This window comes from Culex pipiens, chromosome 2 (assembly GCF_016801865.2).
Source record: "Culex pipiens pallens isolate TS chromosome 2, TS_CPP_V2, whole genome shotgun sequence".
NCBI classification, from domain to species: domain Eukaryota; kingdom Metazoa; phylum Arthropoda; class Insecta; order Diptera; family Culicidae; genus Culex; species Culex pipiens.
Window position 1 is genome coordinate 62,295,760 of NC_068938.1, and position 24,270 is coordinate 62,320,029.

The 24,270-nt window shown below is 36.8% G+C and overlaps 1 protein-coding gene across 1 annotated transcript in view; it reads left to right on the forward strand.

Moving 5' to 3' along the window:
• The first annotated feature begins 6,327 nt into the window (after positions 1-6,327).
• Positions 6,328-24,270, forward strand: part of LOC120419391 (LIM/homeobox protein Lhx9-like) — a 41,201-nt gene continuing 23,258 nt past the window's right edge. Inside the window, exons 1-3 of the mRNA XM_039582063.2 lie at positions 6,328-6,726; positions 18,137-18,580; positions 20,825-20,959. Of these exons, the coding sequence (XP_039437997.1) occupies positions 18,504-18,580; positions 20,825-20,959 (212 nt within the window). The 5' untranslated portion in view covers positions 6,328-6,726; positions 18,137-18,503. The remainder of the gene's footprint in view (positions 6,727-18,136; positions 18,581-20,824; positions 20,960-24,270) is intronic.

Here is a 24,270-nt window from a genome sequence, read left to right on the forward strand (position 1 = left end):
GCCACTGTTATAGATGAAAAATTGCCATCAAATTTATTGTCTAGTATAATATGTAGTATTTTTTATATTTCGATGAATTTTGGTTTCGGAAAAAATATGACTTGTGAAAAATTGTGAAAAATGAGTTTATTCCAGCTTCATTAATAAGCCCCCTTTTTTAAATTTTCAATGTTAAAAATTCAACTTTTATGTTTTTTTTTCTTCAGGTGTCAGGTTTATTTCTGCCAATGTTAGTTTTGGGTTTAGTTACGCGTATTCACATTTTCTTTAACGTCTAAATTATTTAATTTTAACATCTTTACATAATCTTTTGCATTTTTGAACCAGTTGACCACTTGTTTTACATGAGTACTGATTGTTAAATTTAACCATTATGGTGTTGAAAATAATGACGATAACGAACGCTACTGGCGCTGCTAGCCCAAGGTATCCAATTTCACAGAACATTACTTTCTTCCTCGTCGTAAAACCCTGATAGTTGGAGCAAACTCTGCTGGTACTCCTGCAGGAGCCAAGCGTGACACGTTCCAATTACAAAACGAGCCAAAGGGCTACCCCGAGACACCGTTCAAATTTCAATTTGCTCAAAATCCTCGAAATGTGCATCCGGCCAGTCCCACTTTCTCCGGTCAAACGGCCAGGAACTAAACATTATGGGCCCATTCCCAAAAACTTGCTTTTCGTTTGAGCTTCTGGATCGTTTTCAGTTTAACGGTCAATTCGTGCGATACGATGATGGGTTAGTTTTTATGCTGCACCTCGGTTTTTACGTTTGATTTCTCGTGAGGGGGATTATATGAGAGGTGATTATATTTTAACACAACAACTCAAACCAAACGAACTCAATGGCCGCGGCGTCGTTTGGAAGGCCGTTCGCCATAACCATAAAACATGTATAGTCGAATTAAATTAATTATATACAAACATACCAAGCTGAGACTACTGCCCACTAGTGTTACGATCCACCTCCAGATTTTTTTGTTGTTCAGAAAAGGACCATTATGATGAACGTTATGGGGTGATGATGAGCCTCTTTCACCTGGGCGTCTTAACCTTCTGTCAGCAGGAGCATCATCAAGGCACCCATTGTTGTTGAAGTCGAGACAGGCTGTTGAGTCTTAATTTTAGCTTGAAGCAGTTATGATAGCTTTTTTAATTGAACTTACTGTCGATGGGCTTATGCCATGTCAAGCCTACACAAATATCAGTAGCTTCTTTTGATGAGCAACAATGTCTGATTCGTTTTGGAACATAAACTCGACAATGTTTGCTTAACAACTTCGAGTTGGGTTTGAACAAGCTTTAAGAATTGTCTTGCTTCCTTTTAGAGGATTCACTCCATTTGGATTAGTTGATTAAGCCATAATAATATAATTTTAATATATTATTTCTATTACAATTACTTCATAAGAAATTCGATTCTAAATTCCAACATTCCTTTTCTAAACATCGCACACGCTTTCTTCAATATGCGTCCAGAAAACCTGCATACATCACAAGAATCTTAATTAATTGATTTTAATTTGATGCAGCCATTTTCGGAAAATGGAAACGACATCTCGTAAACTAAGCTCCCCGCTTCATTGACTTCATTTGTACAGCCTTCGCAACACACATCCATGGGAACACTGATTTTTCCCCTCCTCGTTCAGGTTCTAATTCTGGTAAATCACGCATCATCTCCAGTGCTTCTTCGTATATACCGGGAACCTGTCTCCGCAGCCAGAAATCCCTAGACCGTATGACTCCTGTCAAACCTGCAAGCGTCAGACAAACGTCAGCGCCGCGAGGCCAATTTGTATCGTGACAAAACCTAAATGGTGAAGCAGAACGCAAGCAAACTCTTTCGCAGCAACTTTAACTCTTTGACACATTTTGTACTGTTCAGGACTTTAATGGACCATATTTGCCTCGAGCTGCGTCTACTATGGGTACGAGTTGGTTCGGGGTGAGCACGTTTTCGGAAAACTGGTGGAAATTGAGCAGGGCTGGGGCAATAAAAATAATTATCAACATCCTCTTTGCATGTCTCCACGATGGCTGGGCGCGTTGGATTTTGATCTGGGGAGGATTTGGGATAAGTGAACCTCCGAATAAATATGGATGTGAGGGTGTGGAAATTTCTCTTCTATAGGATGGAAAATTTGGATGAGAGAGAACATCTACCACATTAAAGAGACATTGTATCAATATATGGATGATAGCTAAGTGTACATGTTATTTAGAGAAATTGTCTGATAGTATTGCGCATGCCCACTAAGCAAGATCTACTGTCCGAATAGGGACAGCAGTTCCTAGAGTATTTAAAAAATCAAATTAGGCGATCGATGAAACCAAAAAAAAAATATCAAAATATTGTGCAATAACTTGGATTAAACAACAGTTCCAATCCACCCCCAAATACCAAATTCTTTCATTAAGCAATTTAGTTGTTAGGGTTTTTCAATATTATAGCATTATTGGTCTCGTTTTTTAATTACACAGATATCTCTCAATTTACCAAAAACGCATGCACGATTTGGAAACTCAAACTTTTAAATATTTGTTTCATAATTTCTTTATTAGTTCCAAACATTTTACATAAACATAGTTCAGTTTTGGGAAAAAATTAACATGAATGCATAAAAAAGTTGAACAAAATTAAATATTATTTTTAATTAATTATAGGCATGCTAACAAAAACCAGACATTTGTGTTCTTTAAAAAAAATCAAAATACACAAAACTGCAATATAACGTCTTGTATAATGTTTGAAGAATCTATTAGGCCGATGCAAATATTTAAAAAAGTTTTTGTCCCTCGGCCCTAGCCGAGGTCAAGGGGGGGGCAAAAAAATAAAAAATATAAAAATTTAAATAACAAGCCATAGTCTTCACATTTAAATGAAAAAAGTGTTTTAAAATGCATTTTACACTAGTTCAGTTGTTTTGCAATCATTAGTTTTCAAAAAATCTAAGATCTGACAAAAACAAAAATTGTATCGAAAAAAAGATTTTGCATCGAAAATTTTCAAAAAATCTTAAGATTTTTTAATAATCCCAAACATGCTAAAAATGATTTTAAACGCAGGAGAATGTATTTTTAATTTGGTTTCAGCTGGTTGCACTTGAATTTTCATTGAAATTTTGAAGTTTATTGTAAAAATAATTTTTTTTGCCCCCTGATTTTTCGGGCCAATTTTGAAGGGGGGGATGACAAAAACTTATAAAAATATTTGTATCAGCCTTATGAAAAACTAGACAAATTAAAATTAAATTGATGGATATTCCAACCGATCAATGAATTATGAATATTTTCTCCGCTAATCGGAATATATATAAAAAAAATCCCTTTAAGGTTTATTGATCAAAATAAAAATATTCAATATGTTTCCTTTTTCGTTCTTTTTAAACAGTAACAAGTTAAAAACTTTCTCCTCAGAAATCAAGTCTCCCTAACTGAAATTAGACATAATCATTTTATTAAACTTTAAAACAAACAAAAACCAAAGTTTCACTAACCAAAACGATTATTTTAAAGTCAACATATTTTGCTTAAAGTGTCGTAAATTATAATCAATTAAAAATAAACTAATAATCAAAAAGTTAGTAAAACAGTACAACTTACTATCGAAATTATTATTTATTCAACAATGATCTAAGAAAATTTAGTTTCATATCGTCGATAGAAAGTAAAAAAAAAATGAAAAACGGATTATGAATTTTTTTTAATCTTTTACTTACTTTTCTTCTATATATATTTAAAAATAACATTTCACCATTGCAACTTTAATAAAATTTTATTTGAAATTGAAAAAAAATCAACATTTTCGATTATAAGTTTACAATCTTATGCACATTATTTGTTTTTATTATGATAAAATAAATTTAAAAGCTATTGTTCAAGTGACAGGAACAACAACCACTTCCATTAGATCTTCCACCGAAAAAAAAATCAGGAAACTTTGAATACATCAATATTTGAAATTTAGCTTCTACAACAAAACAAAATTAATAGCACTTGAAAACACATCATAAAAAACAAGAACAAAAGAACTTTTACTAAAATCGAATCTCTGATTTATTAAATGCAGAAATATTATTAAACTAAACTGTAAACATAATGCCATGAAATTTAAGATAGTTTTGACAAGATGGACATCAGAACAACTAAAAAAGATTCTTATGTAAGTTAAGAATACTAGATAAAAATTTTCAAAATATTTTTGAAAAAGCATTCAAATATTGATTAAACACGATTACAGTGTTTTAATAAACGTAAGTTTCCAAAAAAAAAATCCAGATTTAACAGAAGCTGTGAAAAATAATTTATTATGAATTCAAAAGTAATTTTGAAAATAATGTTAAAAATGCATTTTCATTCGATTACAGATTATTCCGCATTCAATTGCTTTTATTTTTGGAATTACATGACTAACAAATCACTTAGATTTTCAAGCCATACAGTCCAGTCTCAATTATCCAAATGCCTTAGAAAAAGTTCACTTTTGAAAAGCGTATCACGAAATAGTAGTTTATGCAACAAGTTGCAAAAAGACGATTCTTTCAGCATGGGTTGTACATTCAATAAATAGGATAAATAAGACAGCACTTGTATTGAAAGGTATTAATTTTCCATTCAATTATTTTTGATAGTGAAGAGTTTCGTCGTTCGTTTCGTCGCTCGAGAATGACTGGAAAAGTGAGTAGGTATTTTAACGACGGAATTGCAAAAAAAAAATCTCGGTCTTATTTTTGATTGTCAAGCTTAAGTATGACCCCTAAACTACTCTGAAGTGATTTAGAATGTATAAAGAAAAGATGGCGGCCTAAATGACTGTGATGAAATATTGAGAAAATGTATTCAAAATCATACATTGTAAATATCCAATTTAATTAAAAAACGAAAAAAAACCTATAAAAAATGCATGTTCATTCGATTACAGTTTGTAACGCACTTTTATTTTCAAATGCTATCTTGATTTTTAAGGTTACTCATCAACCCAGGAAATGGCCGTCTTCTTGTTGCAAAAATTGTTGCATTGAATCTTGAAACAGCTTGATTGTAAAAACAATCGTACTTCGATAATATTTCTTCTGTAGAAAATACTTCAGGGGATGAGTTCAAAAAGATACTGAAACAAAAAAAACCCTACACTCTGGTTGATGTACACCGTTTATACGATAACGTATGTTTTCATAAAGGGACCATCTATAAACCACGTGGACACTTTAGGGGGGGTGGGAAGGGTATGGCAATTGTCCACGATCCATTCAAAAAAGGTTTTTTTTTTTGTATGGACAATTGTCCACGAGGGGTGTGGGGGGGGGGGGGGCAACAGATTCCCAAAAAAGTGTCCACGTGGTTTATGGATGGTCAACAATTTTGAACAAAACAAAAATAAAATGAACATGCCTAATACTGGATAGCTCAAGTGGTCTCACGCTAACAAATCTAGAACCTTCTCAGAAAATAACTTCCAAACAACTTCTTGAACAACACACCTTCCGATCAAATCTTCACTCCAACACGTCCCACGTCGTTCACAGGCAAGGTAAGCACACAAAAAACACCTCAAATCAATGATCTTCACACTACACCTCGGTAGTCGGCTATCCACCGACCAAGTCCCCCGCCAAAGCACGGTTCCACTTTCTCACGTTGCGTTCGCGCATTTTCCTCTCCTTCTCCGTTGCTTTCTCTCTCTCAACATCCTCCCACGCACCACCCGTTTATCATCATGATTTCCCCGCAACATTTTTCCTGCTCACAATTCACACAGTCAGTCCTCCCTTTTTGCACAAAGCCATTGTTCTCTCACTCCCCTCTTCACCCTCGCATTTCCCCCCCTAACTTTCAGATCATGCTCATATTTCGACGTTTCAATCGGTGTCGGTTTTCCCTCCCACCTCACACCACCCCCTTTTTCTGATTTCACCCACACACATTCACAGCCCAGCAAGGATCTTCCCTTTTCGCTTGTATTTGTGGCAACGATTGTGAGAGAACCGAAAAACTTCCACCCACACACAAACACACGAAGAGAAAGGGGGTTGCTTTTGTTCACACTTTTCTCTCGCGCGCGCACTTAGCATAGCGCTGAGGCAGCATAACTGGCGTACAGCATAAACCGTCCGCACGAAGAGGGGGAGGAAGGTTTGAATATGCTTTATCAGACTCTGGTGGCGGCGAAAACATTTTTTGAGGATGTGTTCATGAAATAGTTGAGATTTTCCCTTCAGTTCGGGTGGGAATTTTTTTTCAAAGTGAGCGCGGGCAAAAAATCGTGTCCTTTTCACACACACACACACGTTCTCACAAAGAATATTCACACACAGGAACTGGTGTGCTGGAAAAGTTGGGTTCGTCCTGGCGGACGTAAAATTTCAGTTGTTCCGTTACAGACGACCGGAGTGAAAGTGTGTGCGCCGGGGTTTGCCGCGATTCGGGGGCGACCTGCCAAAGTTTTGCCGTGATTTCGCGCGAAAATTTAATTAAATCTCCTCCCCCCAAACAACAAAAATCCGAACGAAATTAAGGAGAAAACCCCGTCTTGACCTACATCCGCGCAGAGGACTACCAATTAAAGCTCAACACAGTGAACGGATTAGACGACGACTACGACGACCGTCTTGCTTACGCGAAGGATACTAATTAAACACACCACCACAATCAACAGCAGCATCCATCACGACCTCCAGGAGGTTGGGGAGACCGGAAGTGTGTCCGCGGCGTGAAAATGTGATGGTAATCATCGTCATCTCGCTCGCTGTGTGTAGTGGGTGTAATTATGGTGGGCTCTGGGTGGTGGGAGGTCAATTTACGCGCCGAGACGATCCAGGAAATGCTGCGAGTTTGTGTTTGTGTTAATGTGCGAGCGCTAATTGTTTAGTAAACGGTCGTGGGGAGTTTGGTGATGGGGTCCCTGTGGTTGGTTTGGTGTGGGGGAGAGGGGGAGTGTTTTGGTGCTAAAGTGTGTTGGTGTTGGGAGGTTTGTTTATCAAAAGTTTGGAATAAATTAGAACATCGGACTTGAAGCAACAACATTCAAATCAAGAGTGCCTTAATAAAAAACCAAAAATACACTTCGGATTATTGCTGATTTTAAAAGTACATGTATATTTCCCATAAAATCTAATGTCTCTCGATTTGTGACAGTTGAGTAAAGTAAAATTTAACTGTTTTTGATAAAAACAGCAGCCCTTTGACAGCAAATTTACTAAAAAAACGTGCCTTAGTAAAAATCAAGAAAAATGAAAGAGCCGCCCCATCGTCACGAGATATCGGAAAAAGATCTCGGATTTGTGGTCAGTAATCAAATATACCCTTTGGTGCAAAATAATATGGAAATCGAAGAGGGGTCAGGGAAACTGATGTGTGAGTTGGCCGAGAATGACCCAAGTATTTTTTTATATTTTTGTTTAGGGTTTTTTGACAATGTGTGTAGTTGCTATGACTAAAGAAAGCGTTTTGCATCATTAGTTCGACCATACAAGTCTCAATACAATTTTGGCAGCTGTTCATCTGTGGCTAGAGAACGGATTTCCTGATTGAAATTACACTCTAAAAAAAATAACCAGCATTTGATTAGACTTTTCAAACATAAAAAAAATTGAGAAAGGATCCCGTTTTTGATTCAGTTGCAAAAAAGTGTTTTTGGGCATTTTCAAACATAAGGCTTTAAAAATTAAAATGTTGAGAAAACCTCATTTGCCGTTCTGTTTGGTATTCTTCAAGAGGCTGTGTCTCAGTAACCATTGTAATTCAATTCCATGTTCCATGTCAATGTGATTATAAGCCCGGGTCAAAAAAAATAAAATTGCTCAAATCAAAAAGTATATGAGATTGCCCGAAAGAGTACTCAAAATGGGGCCTCCAGCCCAAATTTCAGCCCATTTGGTTGAAAATTGGCTTGCCTTGAGCAGGAACAAGTTTAAATGGGAATTAACCCGTAAAACTTGAGCAATTGGGTACATTGCTCTGTACAAGTCTGTCGTTGAAATTTAACGACTTTTGCATACCATGGGGTCCAAGGGGATGGTCTGGGAAACAATTCCTCTGAAGGGTGCAAGATGATCCGAGGCCTCTAATCTTGCCTAGAAGCAGATTCATTCCGGCGTCGCCGAAATTCTCATGGTCCCAGCAAAATGTACAGGGATAAATCAAAGCACACTAAGAAGGCTGCCTCGATCAGAGGACGCCACATGTCAATCAGCCACCACGTGGCAGGAGGGTATGTGGAAATTGGAGTTTAAAATGATATTTGACGTTTATAAAGTGTTTTTGCACAAATATCTGACTAAATAAAATGTTATAACATTGACAGAACCACTTTTAAAGCCAAAATTGGAGAAACCCTCCTGCCACGTGGTGGCTGATTGACATGTGGCGTCCTCTGATCGAGGCAGCCTTCTTAGTGTGCTTTGATTTATCCCTGTACATTTTGCTGGGACCATGAGAATTTCGGCGACGCCGGAATGAATCTGCTTCTAGGCAAGATTAGAGGCCTCGGATCATCTTGCACCCTTCAGAGGAATTGTTTCTCAGACCATCCCCTTGGACCCCATGGTATGCAAAAGTCGTTAAATTTCAACGACAGACTTGTACAGAGCAATGTACCCAATTGCTCAAGTTTTACGGGTTAATTCCCATTTAAACTTGTTCCTGCTCAAGGCAAGCCAATTTTCAACCAAATGGGCTGAAATTTGGGCTGGAGGCCCCATTTTGAGTACTCTTTCGGGCAATCTCATATACTTTTTGATTTGAGCAATTTTAATTTTTTTGACCCGGGCTAGTGATTATCTTAGTCTGTATTGGAAATTTACCGAATATTCCGATAAAATAATCCAAGTTGGTCAAACTCGGTCATGACTTCTACAGGTTTTAGTGGTAAAATACTCAAGTATTTAATTTGTAGTGGCTATAAGGCCGTTTCAAATATTTTTCAAGGGAACACCCCTGCACTCAAAATCGTCCCAAAAAATCAGGAGGCAAAACAATATTTTTTCCAAAATACTTCAAAATTTAAATGGAAATGTTTGATGTTTGGGCTCGTTAAAAATATTTCGATTTTTGGGAAATTCTTATGTGCTAAAGCGAAAAGTGTTTTTTGTTGCGATTTTTTTTATCGACTGTACTCAATGCATAGATATTTTGAAAACTAATGATTTTTAAAACAACTGAACTTATGTAAATTGCATGTTATAACAAATTGTTTCATTCAAATTATGAAACCATGGCTTGATAAGGGCTATCTTTTGAAATTATTGAAATACAGGGTGATGACCTTCCAGGATGTCAACCAAAAATCAACTTTGTTGGATGACGTTGTACGGCTTTGGTGTCTTCGGCAAAGTTGTAAAGGAGAAAATTTCATGAAAGTTTGTCAAAGGCGTCAAATTTGTAGCACTCAATCTACTCGAGATATACGCCATTTTTGCAAAAATGGTCCAAAAAAGCACTTTTTTGGTCATAACTTAAGAGCGAGTCCACGAACAGGGCATACCCCTTTGTATGAGACGTCGTTTGGACCTCACCAATCTGCCTGAAATTTTCAGGGGTTGTTTGTACATATAAAACTAGCATCTGGCCAAAATATGAGCACTCTAGGTCAACGGGAAGTGGGGCAAATCGGGACACAAAGTTTGAAGGCTCAAAAACGTCAAAAATCTTAAAAAATCTATAACTTAGGCAACATTCAATTTAATTTCAAAATTCAAAATGCATCTGAAAGGGCTTAAAAAATGCAATAAAATGCAGGGTAGAGCATCTCAATTGGTTAAATCTAAAGGGAGTTATTAGCATTTTAGTGAAAAAAATGCATAATTTTCAAACTCAAATAAAAAAGTGTTCCATCCAGATATCAACTCGGTTCGACCTGCAGCTTGTAGGGGACATCTGGGACTACCATCTGAAACTGAGAACGCTTTGGGTAAGGCAGTTTAATGTATTAAATAGACACTTTTAGTTTTAGTAAATTTTTTGGTTGTGAATTTTCACTCGGGGGACCCCTTAGATCCCATTTTCTGGTGATAATTTTATCATATTCGTGTTCCTGAGACAATTTCACAATAAAAACATGCATACAAATGTTTATTTTGATCCATTTTAACCCTTTAAAAAATGAAAGTTAAATGAAAGGCAGATTGGTGAGGTCGATGCGAGATGGGTATGCTTTGCTCGTGGACTCGCTCTTAAAATTTTAGCATTTTAGCTAAGCTAAGCTAAGCTAAGCTAACTTAAAATTTTAGCATTTAAGCGGCCTACTATGTTCTAAAGAGTTGTTTATGACATAAAATTACACATTTTGAGCCTTATTTGAGGAGTTATGACTGTTTTTATGTGATTTTGAGCCTATTTTAAAGGTGCTATGTTTTCAAAATGGCGCTTTTTGGCGCAAACCCGAACAATGCACCTGAACGTACACACTTTCAACTACATTTCCTAAAAATATCTCCTTGTCTATCGGTGTCTATTTTCAGATATCTCAATTTGAATTTGACGGTTTTTTAATTATGTTATTTTTAATTTTTATGCAGAATCTTTTTGTAACGTAATAATCGGTAAATTGAAGGGTAAATTGATCGATTTTCATAGCTCGACAATAAAAAATAATTCAACGTTTTTTTTTTTCGTGATTCGATTATTCAAAGTGAAATTTTTCTGAGGCCTTTGCATGAACATTTTTTCATTCAGATTATGAAACCATGGCTTGATAAGGGCTATCTTTTGAAGTTATTGACATACAGGGTGATGACCTTCCAGGATGTTAACCAAAAACTAACTTTGTTGGATGACGTTGCACGGCCTTGGTGTCTTCGGCAAAGATGTAAAGGAGAAAATGTCATGAAAGTTTGTCAAAGGCGTCAAATTTGTAGCACTTTATCTACTCGAGATATACGCAATTTTTGCAAAAATGGTCCGAAAAAGCACTTTTTTGGTGATAACTTAAGAGCGAGTCCACGAACAGGGCATACCCCTTTGTATGAGACGTCGTTTGGACCTCACCAATCTGCCTGAAATTTTCAGGGGTTGTTTGTACATATAAAACTAGCATCTGGCCAAATATGAGCACTCTAGGTCAACGGGAAGTGGGGCAAATCGGGACACAAAGTTTAAAGGCTCAAAAACGTCAAAAATCTTAAAAAGTCTATAACTTAGGCAACATTCAATTTAATTTCAAAATTCAAAATGCATCTGAAAGGGCTTAAAAAATGCAATAAAATGCAGGGTAGAGCATCTCAATTGGTTAAATCTAAAGGGAGTTATTAGCATTTTAGTGAAAAAAATGCATAATTTTCAAACTCAAATAAAAAAGTGTTCCATCCAGATATCAACTCGGTTCGACCTGCAGCTTGTAGGGGACATCTGGGACTACCATCTGAAACTGAGAACGCTTTGGGTAAGGCAGTTTAATGTATTAAATAGACACTTTTAGTTTTAGTAAATTTTTTGGTTGTGAATTTTCACTCGGGGGACCCCTTAGATCCCATTTTCTGGTGATAATTTTATCATATTCGTGTTCCTGAGACAATTTCACAATAAAAACATGCATACAAATGTTGATTTTGATCCATTTTAACCCTTTAAAAAATGAAAGTTAAATGAAAGGCAGATTGGTGAGGTCGATGCGAGATGGGTATGCTTTGCTCGTGGACTCGCTCTTAAAATTTTAGCATTTTAGCTAAGCTAAGCTAAGCTAAGCTAACTTAAAATTTTAGCATTTTAGCGGCCTACTATGTTCTTAAGAGTTGTTTATGACATAGAATTAAACATTTTGAGCCTTATTTGAGGAGTTATGACTGTTTTTATGTGATTTTGAGCCTATTTTCAAGGTGCTATGTTTTCAAAATGGCGCTTTTTGGCGCAAACCCGAACAATGCACCACTTTCAACTACATTTCCTAAAAATATCTCCTTGTCTATCGGTGTTTTTTATCATGTTATTTTGAATTTTTAGGCGGAATCTTTTTGAAAACGCGGTAGTAATCGGTAAATTGAAGGGTAAATTGATCGATTTTCATGGCACGACAATAAAAAATAATTCAACGAAATTTTTTTCGTGATTCTATTATCCGAAGTGAAATTTTTCTGAGGCCTTTGGATAATCGAGTCTGGACTGTATATCAGAAGCGGTGTTTGAATTGTACCTCATCAATCAATTGAAACAATAACCTAAATTTGAATTCCAACGACACTAAAAAATCAAGCAATGAATAAACATGACAGTCTCGATCAAGACGTTTAATTTCATGTAAAATTACCTGTTTATAGTCGCAGCCCAACCAGACTGTGCCATTCACAAGCCGGTTCCTAATCAGATAACGACCCCTCCTCCCCGCCGCAGCAATCAAAAACCACACTCCCCACTCTGGCACCAGTGTGATTAAGTAAATCATAATTTATTAACTTAACTTTATGCCTCCCGTATCTACCCTCTCGTCCAAAGAAGTCGGGCTCTTGTGGTCATCCATCTTAATTCACAGCCGCAAAAAAAAATAAAACACATTACAGAAAAGGCTCAACCACAACAGACGCCACAACATGAGATCACGATCCAACCTGATGGCAAAACGACCCGATCCAGGAGGAGAACCCCCACTCTCCCTTCCAGTCTGTCTGTGTTGACTGTCTCGACACCTTGTAACATTTAATTCAGCCGGCTTTGACTGTTACAACAACAAAAAAGAGCACAAAAAAACGAGCGCCAAAAGAATTAACTATCAGCCCCAGTCCAGGCAGGGTGACCCCTCCCAACCCCGGGAGCACTTAATCGCCCCTTCTTGGCACCAACCGCCCCTCATTTTCGCAGTCTATGCTTTATGCTTCTGGTGGTGCTGGTAAGATGATAAGCTCGATGAAGAAATGAAAGCAGCTAACAAAAAAAAAGCTCTCCAACCGATATCCAAACCACACTTGCACAAGAACAAACATTAAAAATTCATCATCATAAAACGTACAATTATGAAAATTAAACCATTAATTTCAATTTAATTAATTGATATCATATCATTAAAGAATTATAAATAAATTAAAGTGTGATACCCGGCCCCGGAGGCGCACGTTCGGTGGGTTTGCAATGTGTGGCAAAATGTCGCCACCGTCGTTTGCGACACCACACAGATATGTTGGTTCGACTGGCGGCGGCGTGCACATTATGCTCGCAAAATAAAATGTGAGAAAAAAAACGAAACGAGCAGGCAGATCCAGTTACGAACAGCATGACGGCTGGGCGCTGCAGCATCTTTTTCTGGATATGTTTTCGCGGCGCGTCATGTGGTCAGGCGCGTGATAGTTTTTGTTAACGCAATCGCAGGTGAAATTTAATTTCAATTATGACACATATAGTCATTCTCATTATTGAGTAGCACTTTTAAAAATCATATTGAAATAAAATAAGCTTACAAAAAGAAAGATCGAAAGAAAACTCATTTCGTCGTTGTCGTACTATCTTGCCACCACCAGTGCATTTCGGGCCAAATTGAGTTGAGAACGCCATTTTATGCAACTCTCAATGCCTCACCTTTTGACCTTCACAGATTCCCAAAATTCGATTTCAATCCTGAGAAATTCAATAAAACCCGATGAAACTCCGTGCATTGTTGTCACGATGCAACCCGTAAACTAAGCTAAAGTAATTCAGAATTTTCTGAATCCAAGATGGTGGCGAAAATAGCGGTGATTAACTATTGATGAAATGCATTTTGTTGTTTAATATGCGTTTAACTATTCGAATAAAAATTCAAATTATTCGCTCTACAGCATTGCTATGGCGTTCTCGATTGCGAGATTCCTACTCAAAACTAGGTGTCCGAAGGCTCGATTGTTGAGGCAATTGCAAACTTCTTTTTACACCTAAGCTTCTATCCACCCCGGGATTCAAACTGACGACATTCGGATTGTGAGTCCAACTGCCTACCAGCGACTCCACCGAGACAGGACCCAGGGAGATGACTCCTACACCTGGACTAAGGTAACGACCTATCTCTAGGTTAGACCGGGGCCAACATTTACTTCCCCATCCTCAAGGCGTGATCAGACAAATCTATTCAAATTTGACTAAAATGGGGTCTCAGGACTCGAGTTTTATGCAAAATTAAAAAAAATCGAAAAAAATCCTGTCATTCTTTTGAGACGACTTTTCACCTATAAGAAATATTGCTAAAATACAACAAGTTGCAAAATGAAGATCAAACACAACTATTTCAACAATTCTGGGAAACACCTCACGAGTTTATTTTTTCAGTGTTTGGTTCCTCGCATGATTGTTTTTTTATTTCGTTAAGATGAGTGCCATTGCTGTGTATTTATATGTGTCAAACGTCGTGAAACTACTTACTTTTACTGTCATTCTCCAAAGACGAAACAGCCTACTTTTCCCTACCAAGATTAACAGAACCGAATAGTTACACTTTTCAAAACATATGCTGAAAAGTTCTACTTCTCAGTACTGGAAAGGAATGAAAAGTTGGACTTTTCAGCACTTGTACCGAAAAATATGACTTTTCAACCTTGTTTTAATTTAAACAGTTAATTGACTAAATACATGAAAATTTATCTTATATTTCCATTTGAGGGGCGTTTTTAGTGTGTTTTTCTAAATTGCAAAAAATGTTGTATGGAACTCGTTGCAAAACTTGATTTTTTCAGCACTCGTCATATTTATCAAATTTGGTGAACCTCGTTGGATAAATGTACGACTCGTGCTGAAAAAATTTGCTTTTTGCACCTTGCTGCATAAACTACTATTTCAGCACACAAATGGATGCTAAAATAGTGTTTTTGCAATTTCGTCGTGAAACTACTTACTTTTCTTGTCAGTCTTGAACGACGAAATAGCCTACTTTTCTGTACCAAAAATAACAGAATCCAATAGCAACACTTTTCAAAATAAATGCTGAAAAGTACTATTTTTCAGCACTGAAATGGGTTGTGAAAAGTAGAACTTTTCAGCACTTGTTTTGAAAAGTAACACTTTTGAACATTTTTTTTCTTTAAACGATTTATTGACAAAATACATGAAAATTTCACCTAAAATTTCACTCGATGGGTATTTTTCGGCATTGCAAAAAAATGTTGTATGGAACTCGTTGCAAAATTTGATTTTTTCGGCACTCGTCGTATTTATCCAACTCGGTGAACCTCGGTGGATAAATGTACGACTCGTGTTAAAAAAATCCTCTTTTTGCAACTTGTTGCATACACTACTATTCAACAACTCCGTTGTGAAATCAATTACTTTTCCTGTCATTCTGGAATGACGGATCTGCATACTTTTTTCACAGAAAAACGGAATCGAAATGTAATACTTTTCAATCAAAAATCAAACTTTTCAATAAAAATGTTAAAAAGTACTTTTTTACGAACACCAATCAGTGGTACAAAGTTGATCTTTTCAGCACTTAACTCAAGTTAAACCCGGTACTGAGTGGACACTACACTTAATAAAGATTTCATTCATAACATCCCACACTGACAGCTGTAACTGCTACCAACACGCTTTAAAGCCTTTCGCGCCCAACTGCATAATTGAATTATTTCAGGCAAGCATCGTCACCCAGAAGTGCAGTTTCAGCAACGGCTACTAAACGCAAACCCTAAGGCCAATAACAACTGAAACGCGCCTCAGATATACGGCGACTTACTGCATGATTACGCGTAAACTGGGGTTATTGCATTGTGGTAATTTGTAAAAATAAATTATAAAAAAAAAGTTTTTTAATTAAATTCTAATTCAAATGTTGAATACTTAGATTTATTTTTTGAAATTTAAATAAAGCAACAAATTATTTTTCTTTTGGGTGAAAATGCTTTTTTTCTAATGTGCGGAAAGCGACTCATTTGAGGGGGGACCACAAGGAGGCAGCACCGAGCTGAAGCAGTTGAGAAGGGGGGCTTTCGTTTATGCTAATTTCATGCAAATTTTCCGCTGAATTAAGCGGTTTTTAATGAATGAATGTGTACAGTGTGTACGTGTACACACTCGAGTGCCAAAGAGGCAGGCCTGCCTGAGCATATAAAACGCCTTTGGGGCCAAAGCACGAGCCGTGGTGGCGCTTGGTTACACTTTACTAAACGGTCGGTGATCATTGATTAAGCCTCTGCAATGGCTATGGGTTTGGAACGCGCGATGGGGTTAGGATATGGGTAAATGGTTGTTTGTTTTGATGTCAGATTAGGCGCTCCCATGCACCATGCAGCGGGGGTTGAACTTGGTTAATTACTTACAGTAGCTAGAAGGGTTACGTTGCTTCTTTATCAACCTAGGTTCAGGTCATCAAATCATGTAATTTGTTTAGAAAGATCAAATCAAAAGTAAAATTTTACTCAATCAATGAATTTATAATTTTATCGTTTTTATCTGCTCTTTGAACCAACTTTGGCACTAATTTATATTGCAAACAAAATGGTTCAGCAATTGAAAAAAAAAATTTATCTAAGCTAAGTATTTTAGCATAGAAGTAAATATCAAAATTTAAAACTATCAGCCTATTTGCTCACAAATGTATTCTCAGTTCACCTATACCGTACACAATATGCCTTATCAAATTGTCCCTTTGATCTCGATCCGCCGATTCACCGAGATAGTGGGTACTTTGTACACTCAAAAAAATGAGTTCGCGTAAACGTGAACAGCCTTCATGCCAACGGGAACCAGGAAGAAAACTGTTCAACTTTTATAGTGCATTGCACCATGAAAGTGAACAGTTTTCTTCCTGGTTCCCGTTGGCATGAAGGCTGTTCACGTTTACGCGAACTCATTTTTTTGAGTGTAGCGATGACCACCTCAGACAAATACCCCGGAGTCCCAGCGCTCACACGTCGCGATTCCGCGATTGATCTCCCGCAATAAATCCGGACACAGTTTCTAATAAATTCCGGCCGTGCCTTATAAAGTCACAAAAATTATTTTTAATTGCGGGAAAAAGTAATTTGACGTCAATCATTTTCTCCACTCACGTGTGGATGCTGCAAAAAAAATCACTGCAGATATCACCAACCAAGCCGAGGCCCCGTCTTTGGCGATCATTAATCTGTCGGCGGCGCTCAAGTTGCAAGCTCAGCCTGTTGAAGAGATATCCTAAGGAAGCAATAATGGCAACAGCTTGTCGCTCTGCATGTTGATATCGACCACATGATGATCACATAATGTTATGGCGGGCCTTCATCAGATCATCATCAACGGCATCCAGGGGACAGCCAGTCAGCCCGGTGAGGTCTCCTCGGTGTTAACCCTCTACTGCCTGTTGAAGTTCCTAACAGATGCATGCTGTCATAGCTTGGGTTTAAAACACGTGTTTTTTACAATTTTTATAGCCACTCCCAAAAAATTGAATAGAATCGCTAGTTTAATTAAGAACTTTCCAGGTAAAAATCAGAGTGATTTTAATTTAGAGCGTTTGGCACGGTATGTCCACACGTCCTTCCTCACCTGTAGATTCTGTGAAATGGGTGAAATGCGGTAACACAACGCAGTAGGACTGGCTGCTTTATTTTTTGTAATGCATTTTCGGGTGTTCTCGGATGTACTGCAATTATTAATATTGACAATAAATGTGTTGGGGCGTAATCTAATAACAAAATAGTCCAGCATGCTTTCATCAGGCTGGTTGCGTTTGTGCTAGATTAGTTTAGATTAGATCAGAAAAATCAGTGTAACAATAATTTAAAAATCTTTTAACAAGTCTGTTTTAGCCCAAACATGGATTTACAAATTTTCTCTAAAAGTGTAAGGTTGTCAAAGGTTAAGTCGGAACCAGGGGGCCTTTGATGTGACCACAGATAGGTAAGAGAGAGAGATGAGTCTTGTCGGAACCGGCTGATGCTGTTACGTGTTTTGAATCAATCGCCATCGAACTCAGAATGAATCGACACATCAATCGAGCACTCTGTGTGAAAACGGTTTTGTGCGACATGAATCGGTGATTTGCGACAGAGGATTCGATTTATGGGAAGAGTCACACGGCTGATCAACCGGTCAGGACAGGGAGGAGTATTTGCAGGGATATTGATGTGGATGGATGCAAAAATGTCTGTTTTATCACCTTCGTATTGTAATCGGTATCTCATGGTTTAGAAATGCTTACAATTTGCTTTTTATTATGCATAACTTCTTCAACAAATATAACACTATCTTCTTCTTTTTATCATGTTCACAGGAATCATCATGTGGCGTAGTCATCAGAGTTCCAAACATTGCCGGATATTGTCACCAGAAAAACAAGCCAAAGCATCAAAATTCACTAGCAAGCATCACCTGGTGATAACTGGCCGGTGTCGTTGACATTGTCCACCATCCCAACATATCGGTCACCAACGGAAGTCAAACATTCCAAGTGGTCAGCCCGAACACGTCACACCAGTGTGAAGCGACGTAGCAAAAGGCGGCCAAACATCAATCATCCGGATAATTAATTGACACAGTTTTCCACCGTTGAAATTTATGGTCCATCTTTGCACCTCCAGAAGCAGAAGGAGAACATCCAAGTCGAAGACTCAGTGGGCTTTCAGTGGAGCAGAGATAAAATGCTAAAGGATCTCATTGCGGCCGAAACGGTGACACCTGAAAAATGTGCCGGATGTGGGATACCCATAAGAGACCGGTAAGAGGCGTATTTTGTGATCTTGTTTTTTTTTTCGAGGATTTTGATTGTGGGTTATCTTTGAGCATTTTAGATTATTCATGATGTGCTACTGGTAGATCTCGGCGATAACGTTGGTCAAATAAATGTGAAGTTAGCCAGTATATTATCACTTTACTTTTGATCATTTGTTTGAGTTATTTTGAACTCAACAGCCTGGCCTGAAGTTTGAATTGTATTTTTGAATATAAACTATCTGCAATTTGCACTTTCCGTAACTTTCCAAAAAAAAAAAAAAAACTCCAATGCTAACTATTCAGAATACATTGTACCTATAACATTAATTTATGCATTTTAAAAGGTGCACAGCAACCAAAGAAGTTGTTGTCTTCTTATTCCAAAATTGTCAAACTTTCGGATCTAACTCTGCAACAATCAGATTGTGAAAATAGTCGAATTTTGCTGTTTTTTTTTTTTGTAGACAGTACTTTGAGGGATGAATAAAAAAATATCAATTGTTCCCGTAGTTTTGAATATACAAAAAATGTCTGTAACTAAAATCTTGGTGTAATAGCTCTGGTTGATGTGCACCGTTATAACAAATATCTTTTTTTAATCATCATACAAATTATGAATTTTGGAAACTAAATCATTAAAAGACGATAAAGTAGGGGTGTTTTCAGAACCATTTATGATAGTTTAAAATTAAGTCTAGGGTAGAGTTTAAGATGGTGCAAAATCTGGTACCGAAGCTACGAATTTTTGAAAATGAAAATAAAATTTGATTAGATTTAAAAAATGCCTTTATTTTTTATCGTTTTCAAGATATAGACATTTAAAATTTTAGATAAATGTTTTTTAATTGAAAATTAAATTAAAAACTTATTTTAAAAATACATATTTCATGAAGGAAAGCTGAGAAAATTTGCAACAATATTTTAAAGACTTTCTTAACCTTATTGCTGATTTTCAATTTACATTCTACAGCCTCTTATTGTTTTTTTTTTTTTGAAAAAAAATATTTTTTATCAGTTTCATCTAATTAGTCCTCATATGTTGGAATCAAATGATATGATTTTCATTACCCAGAATGGAAATTTGTGAAATTTTCTGCTCTTTTCACTAAATATAATTTCAAAATTTTACATGAGGCCTTACATTTCAAAAAAGCTTATAAAACTGACCTGCAAAAATTGTTAAAAATGACTGCGCAGGCTCAACTCGAGAGGAAGCATGAAGTTTGGTGTGCCCAGAAACACGTGCTTTTCTATTTTTTCAAAAATATTTGACAGGGCCGAATGTTTTCTTTCCAAAGTCTTCTTCGATTTAAAATATTCTATATTTAAGAAATCGTAATTTTTTCGATAACTCTTACTGAATTCCAGCGAAAAAGTTTCCCATTCAGAACCTCTAAAAAAATAAAACTATTTTTGAAATTTAATCAGAATTTGTGAAGTCGGAGTGGGCGCTCAGAACCAGTCCTAATAATGATTGACCTCATTGTCCTCTACAAAAAACATGAATAATTGAATAATTAAAAATGTGTAAACTGTAGACCAACTGTAATCATTACTTGAGCATTTTATGAAACAACCTACTTAAAAAAAACTTGCTAAAAAATGAACAATGAGCGAACGTCCATTTTTTGTTGATGTGCGGTTGTTGATACTATAAAAGTAAATCTTTCCCTGTTCTTGAGGGGAACACCCGTGAAGAGTATCGGGGCCGGCATTTACAAAGCGGATTCAGTGACAGTTAATTAATCAACTTAATGTTAACATTTTAAGGTTAATGTTAACATTCCATAGGTTGTCTTCCTAAGGTGTCTCGATAAGGTCCAGTTCGTGACGATACACTACCTTTCCTTTACTAAGCAATCGAATCCAGAAGGGAAAAGATCACCAGTTGTGTTGGTCCGAGCCGGGATTTGAACCCCGATCTACCGTTTACGAGGCGGAAGCGTTACCACTGGGCTACGCGGCTCGGTCGGTTGTTGATACTATCCCCTAAAAAAAATGACAAGGCCCTCATACTCTCGACCATTAACTGTTGTTGATTTTAACTCATCATTTGAAGATAAAAATAAATACGTAAAGAACTGAACATTTGACATTATTATATCAAAACATCATTTTAAAAAGCCAGTTGAAATATTAATTTCATGTAACTAATACTGGACAAAATTCCTCATCCTCGTAACAATTAGTTAAGTCCTGTTTTAACACCAACCATTAACTTCCCTCTTCTGTCTCCTTCCCCCTCCAGATACTACCTGCTGGTAGCTGACCGCGCCTGGCATAACCAGTGCCTGCGCTGCTGCAAGTGCCTCGCGAACCTGGAAACGGAACTGAGCTGCTACGCGCGCGAGGGCAACATCTACTGCAAGGATGACTACTACCGGTAAGAAGAAACTCTGAATTCCTCCCGAAAAAAAACCCTACCCAAATTCCTGCGGTCCATGTGATGGACACGACTTCTAGAAGACAGCGGCAGACGGCAGAAAAGCGTTCCAAATATGCCATAACCGTTGGTATGAAAATAGTAATTGCTATTGGCCCAGACAGGTCGGTTGTACCGCGCGGGCCCCCCCTCTGACAGGTCGTCCGGCAGATTTGAGTTCCACGATGGCGGTGCAATAACAAACGATAACTACACGCATTTTCATGCGCCATTTGCACACGCCTTACAATTATCGCTAATTATGGTGCTCGCAGCAGCAAAAAAACATTGCAAACTTGCATTGTTATTAAAGGTTTGCGGGTTGTTTTATATATTGTAGTGCTTTTTTACGCTAAAGTCAAACTATCATCAACGTATCGCGCTCGACCTAAGGAGGGGCGGTGGCCGCCGCGGAAAAAGGGCCAATTGTTATTGATGCACCGGTTTTTTCGTATTTGCAGCTGAAAGAAAAAGTTTTTCCTCTCACTCGCGCCTTTTGATTCCCTGCATAATATGCAGTTTTTAACGCGTTACTGCGAGAGTGTTTTGAGTGCACTCAATAGTATTAAAACTTGTTTTTAAAATTCGATTTAGGGTTCGTTCAAATATTACAGTACTCTTTTTTTGGTAGGTGTAGGCTCCCCCTCTCTACCTCGTAACAAAAATAAAAAAAATATTTAAAATTTAAGAAATAAACTGTAGTGGTCATAACATGAGGCTGGGTTGTCAGATCTTTTAATATTCCTCAACGATTCATAAATTGCTGGGTTTAAACATTATTTATAAACAACACATCGAAAAAGTCAAAATTTGATAAGATTTTTTTTGGCAACTGAGTTTACTCCACCAGCAACTAATTGGAACTGACTATCCGAACAGTAGTGACGGGATGTGAGTAATGTTACCCCGCCCTACACTATCTCGCTATAGGCATATTCCCAAGGAATAGTTATGCGTGGCAAATTAGCACAGTTATGACCCTGATGGATAAGTGTCCTGATGGCAGCTAAGGGGATGGAAAAAAATGGGTGAACACCTAAAGTGCAAGGGCGAATGTTGACTTTCTTTTCTTTGTGGCTTATTTACTGTGGAAAATATGCAACGCAGCTAATTACACACCGTTTGCAAATGATTGATGAAGTGTGTGAAGGTTTTCGATGACCTTTTGAAGTTGATGTAATAACAGTAATGATGTTAACTTTTATTTAGCACACAATAGTTTTACAACCTACTTTTTTCAAGATTGTTAGTCTGGAAAACGTTGTTTCTTTAAATAAATGTATCATTAAATTCAAACTCAAAGCACACGCCCAGTCTACCCCGGTGTACGTGTGCCGTCAGGATCATGACGGAATTCAGATCCGTAACTCATAGCTGCTAGGCGCGTGACCGTATCAATGGGAATGCATTTAACCAACTCGCGGTCCAGATTACCATAAAATTGCAGCCACGGCAGCAGCAGTGCGCACAATTCATAGAAAATTCCTACGATTCGCATCGCGGAATCACCATCGTCTCGCACGTACCCCGAGAGAGACCATTGTTTAATCCTGGCTGCTCTGGTGGCTCCATGTAGGGAGTACACAATCGGATTCTCATTGCGCAGTTCCCGGCCTCGAATCTACTCAATAGCAGGATAGGTTAGTGCATTTCGACGTGATCGTGCTATCTTGTCACACGTTGATTTTTGGCGTTCCGAAAAAAATGCGTTTTGATGTTTGAAAAAAATCTTGACCGTCATCTGCATTGTCCCGATGTTTTGTTGAATTTGGTTGGTCCCGAGTTGGAATTGAAAATGTTTACGTTAATCGGGCATGTACGTGTGACAAACGTACTCTGACTGAATTATCTTTGCCCAGTTGTCGCACTTGCGGCAAATTTTAGGGTGTGTCAAGATAGCACGATCAGATCGAAACGACTTTCATGCTCGGAGTTTTCTGATTCTTGTTGAATTGCTCAGAATTAAAATCGAATTTTGGGGATTTGTGAGGCATTGAAAGCTGCACAAAATGGTATTCTTAGATCAATTTGGCATTAAATCAACGTGCAACAAGATAGCACGATCACAACGATTTAAGTCATACACTCAAGTACACGCAGAAACGCCAAAGAGAAATTCAAAATTTATTGAAGTTATTTCCTAACAACATTAAAGTAAGCTAGTTTTTTTTTTTTCAAAATCAAACGAGTTTGTCTATTTTGAGAGAAAAATGTCATTGTTATATAAACTACTTTTTAAAAAGTTGTATTGAAATGATTAAAGCAAACTGATAATAAAATCTCAAATCAATTGGACAAACAATTCAGTAATATTATTTGAAATATTGTCACAATAACCTTTAACCTGATTTTTTTAACATTGAATGCAAATTTTGGTAGCACGAATCTTTATATTTGAGTCTAAACATGCTAAATATAACATTCACCACATTAAAATGCATTTCAATTTTTTTTTCAATTGATTAGGCTGGTACCAATTTTATATAAAGTTTTTGTCTGTTTGATCTGTTTTGATCAGAAATTCGCTGGCTTTTTCAAAAAATGTGAATTATAAATATGTGTTATGTTTAAAAAAATAATTTGGAGGTTTTTTATTATTTTGTCACTAAAACTTGATTTGCAAAAAAACACTTTTTTTATTTTTTTTTTTCATTTTTTTATATGTTTTAGAGGACATAAAATGCCAACTTTTCAGAAATTTCCAGGCTGTGCAAAAAATCTTTCACAGAGTTATGAATTTTTTAATCAATACTGATTTTTTTTAAATCGAAATTTTGGTCGCAAAAATTGTTCAACTTCATTTTTCGATGTAAAATCAAATTTGCAATCAAAAAGTACTTTTGTCAAATTTTGATAAAGTTCACCGTTTTCAAGTAAAAGCCATTTTTAGTTAATTTTATTGAAAATAGTCGCAGTTTTTCATTTTTTTAAATTAGTGCAAATGTTTGCCCACCTTTGTTTTATTTTATCAAAATTGCACTATTGTACTTTTTGATTGCAAATTTGATTTTACATCGAAAAATGAAGTTGAAAATTTTTTGCGGCCTATATTTCGATTTTTGAAAAAAATCAGTATTGATTCAAAAATTCATAACTTGGTCAAAGATTTTTTGCACAACCTGGAAATTTCTGAAAAGTTGGCATTTTATGTCCTCTAAAACATATCAAAAAATGAAAAAAATAAAAATAGTGTTTTTTGCAAATCAAGTTTTAGTGACAAAAAGTTAAATAAAAAATCACCAAAAAAATTTTTACCGTGTATCATTTTTTTC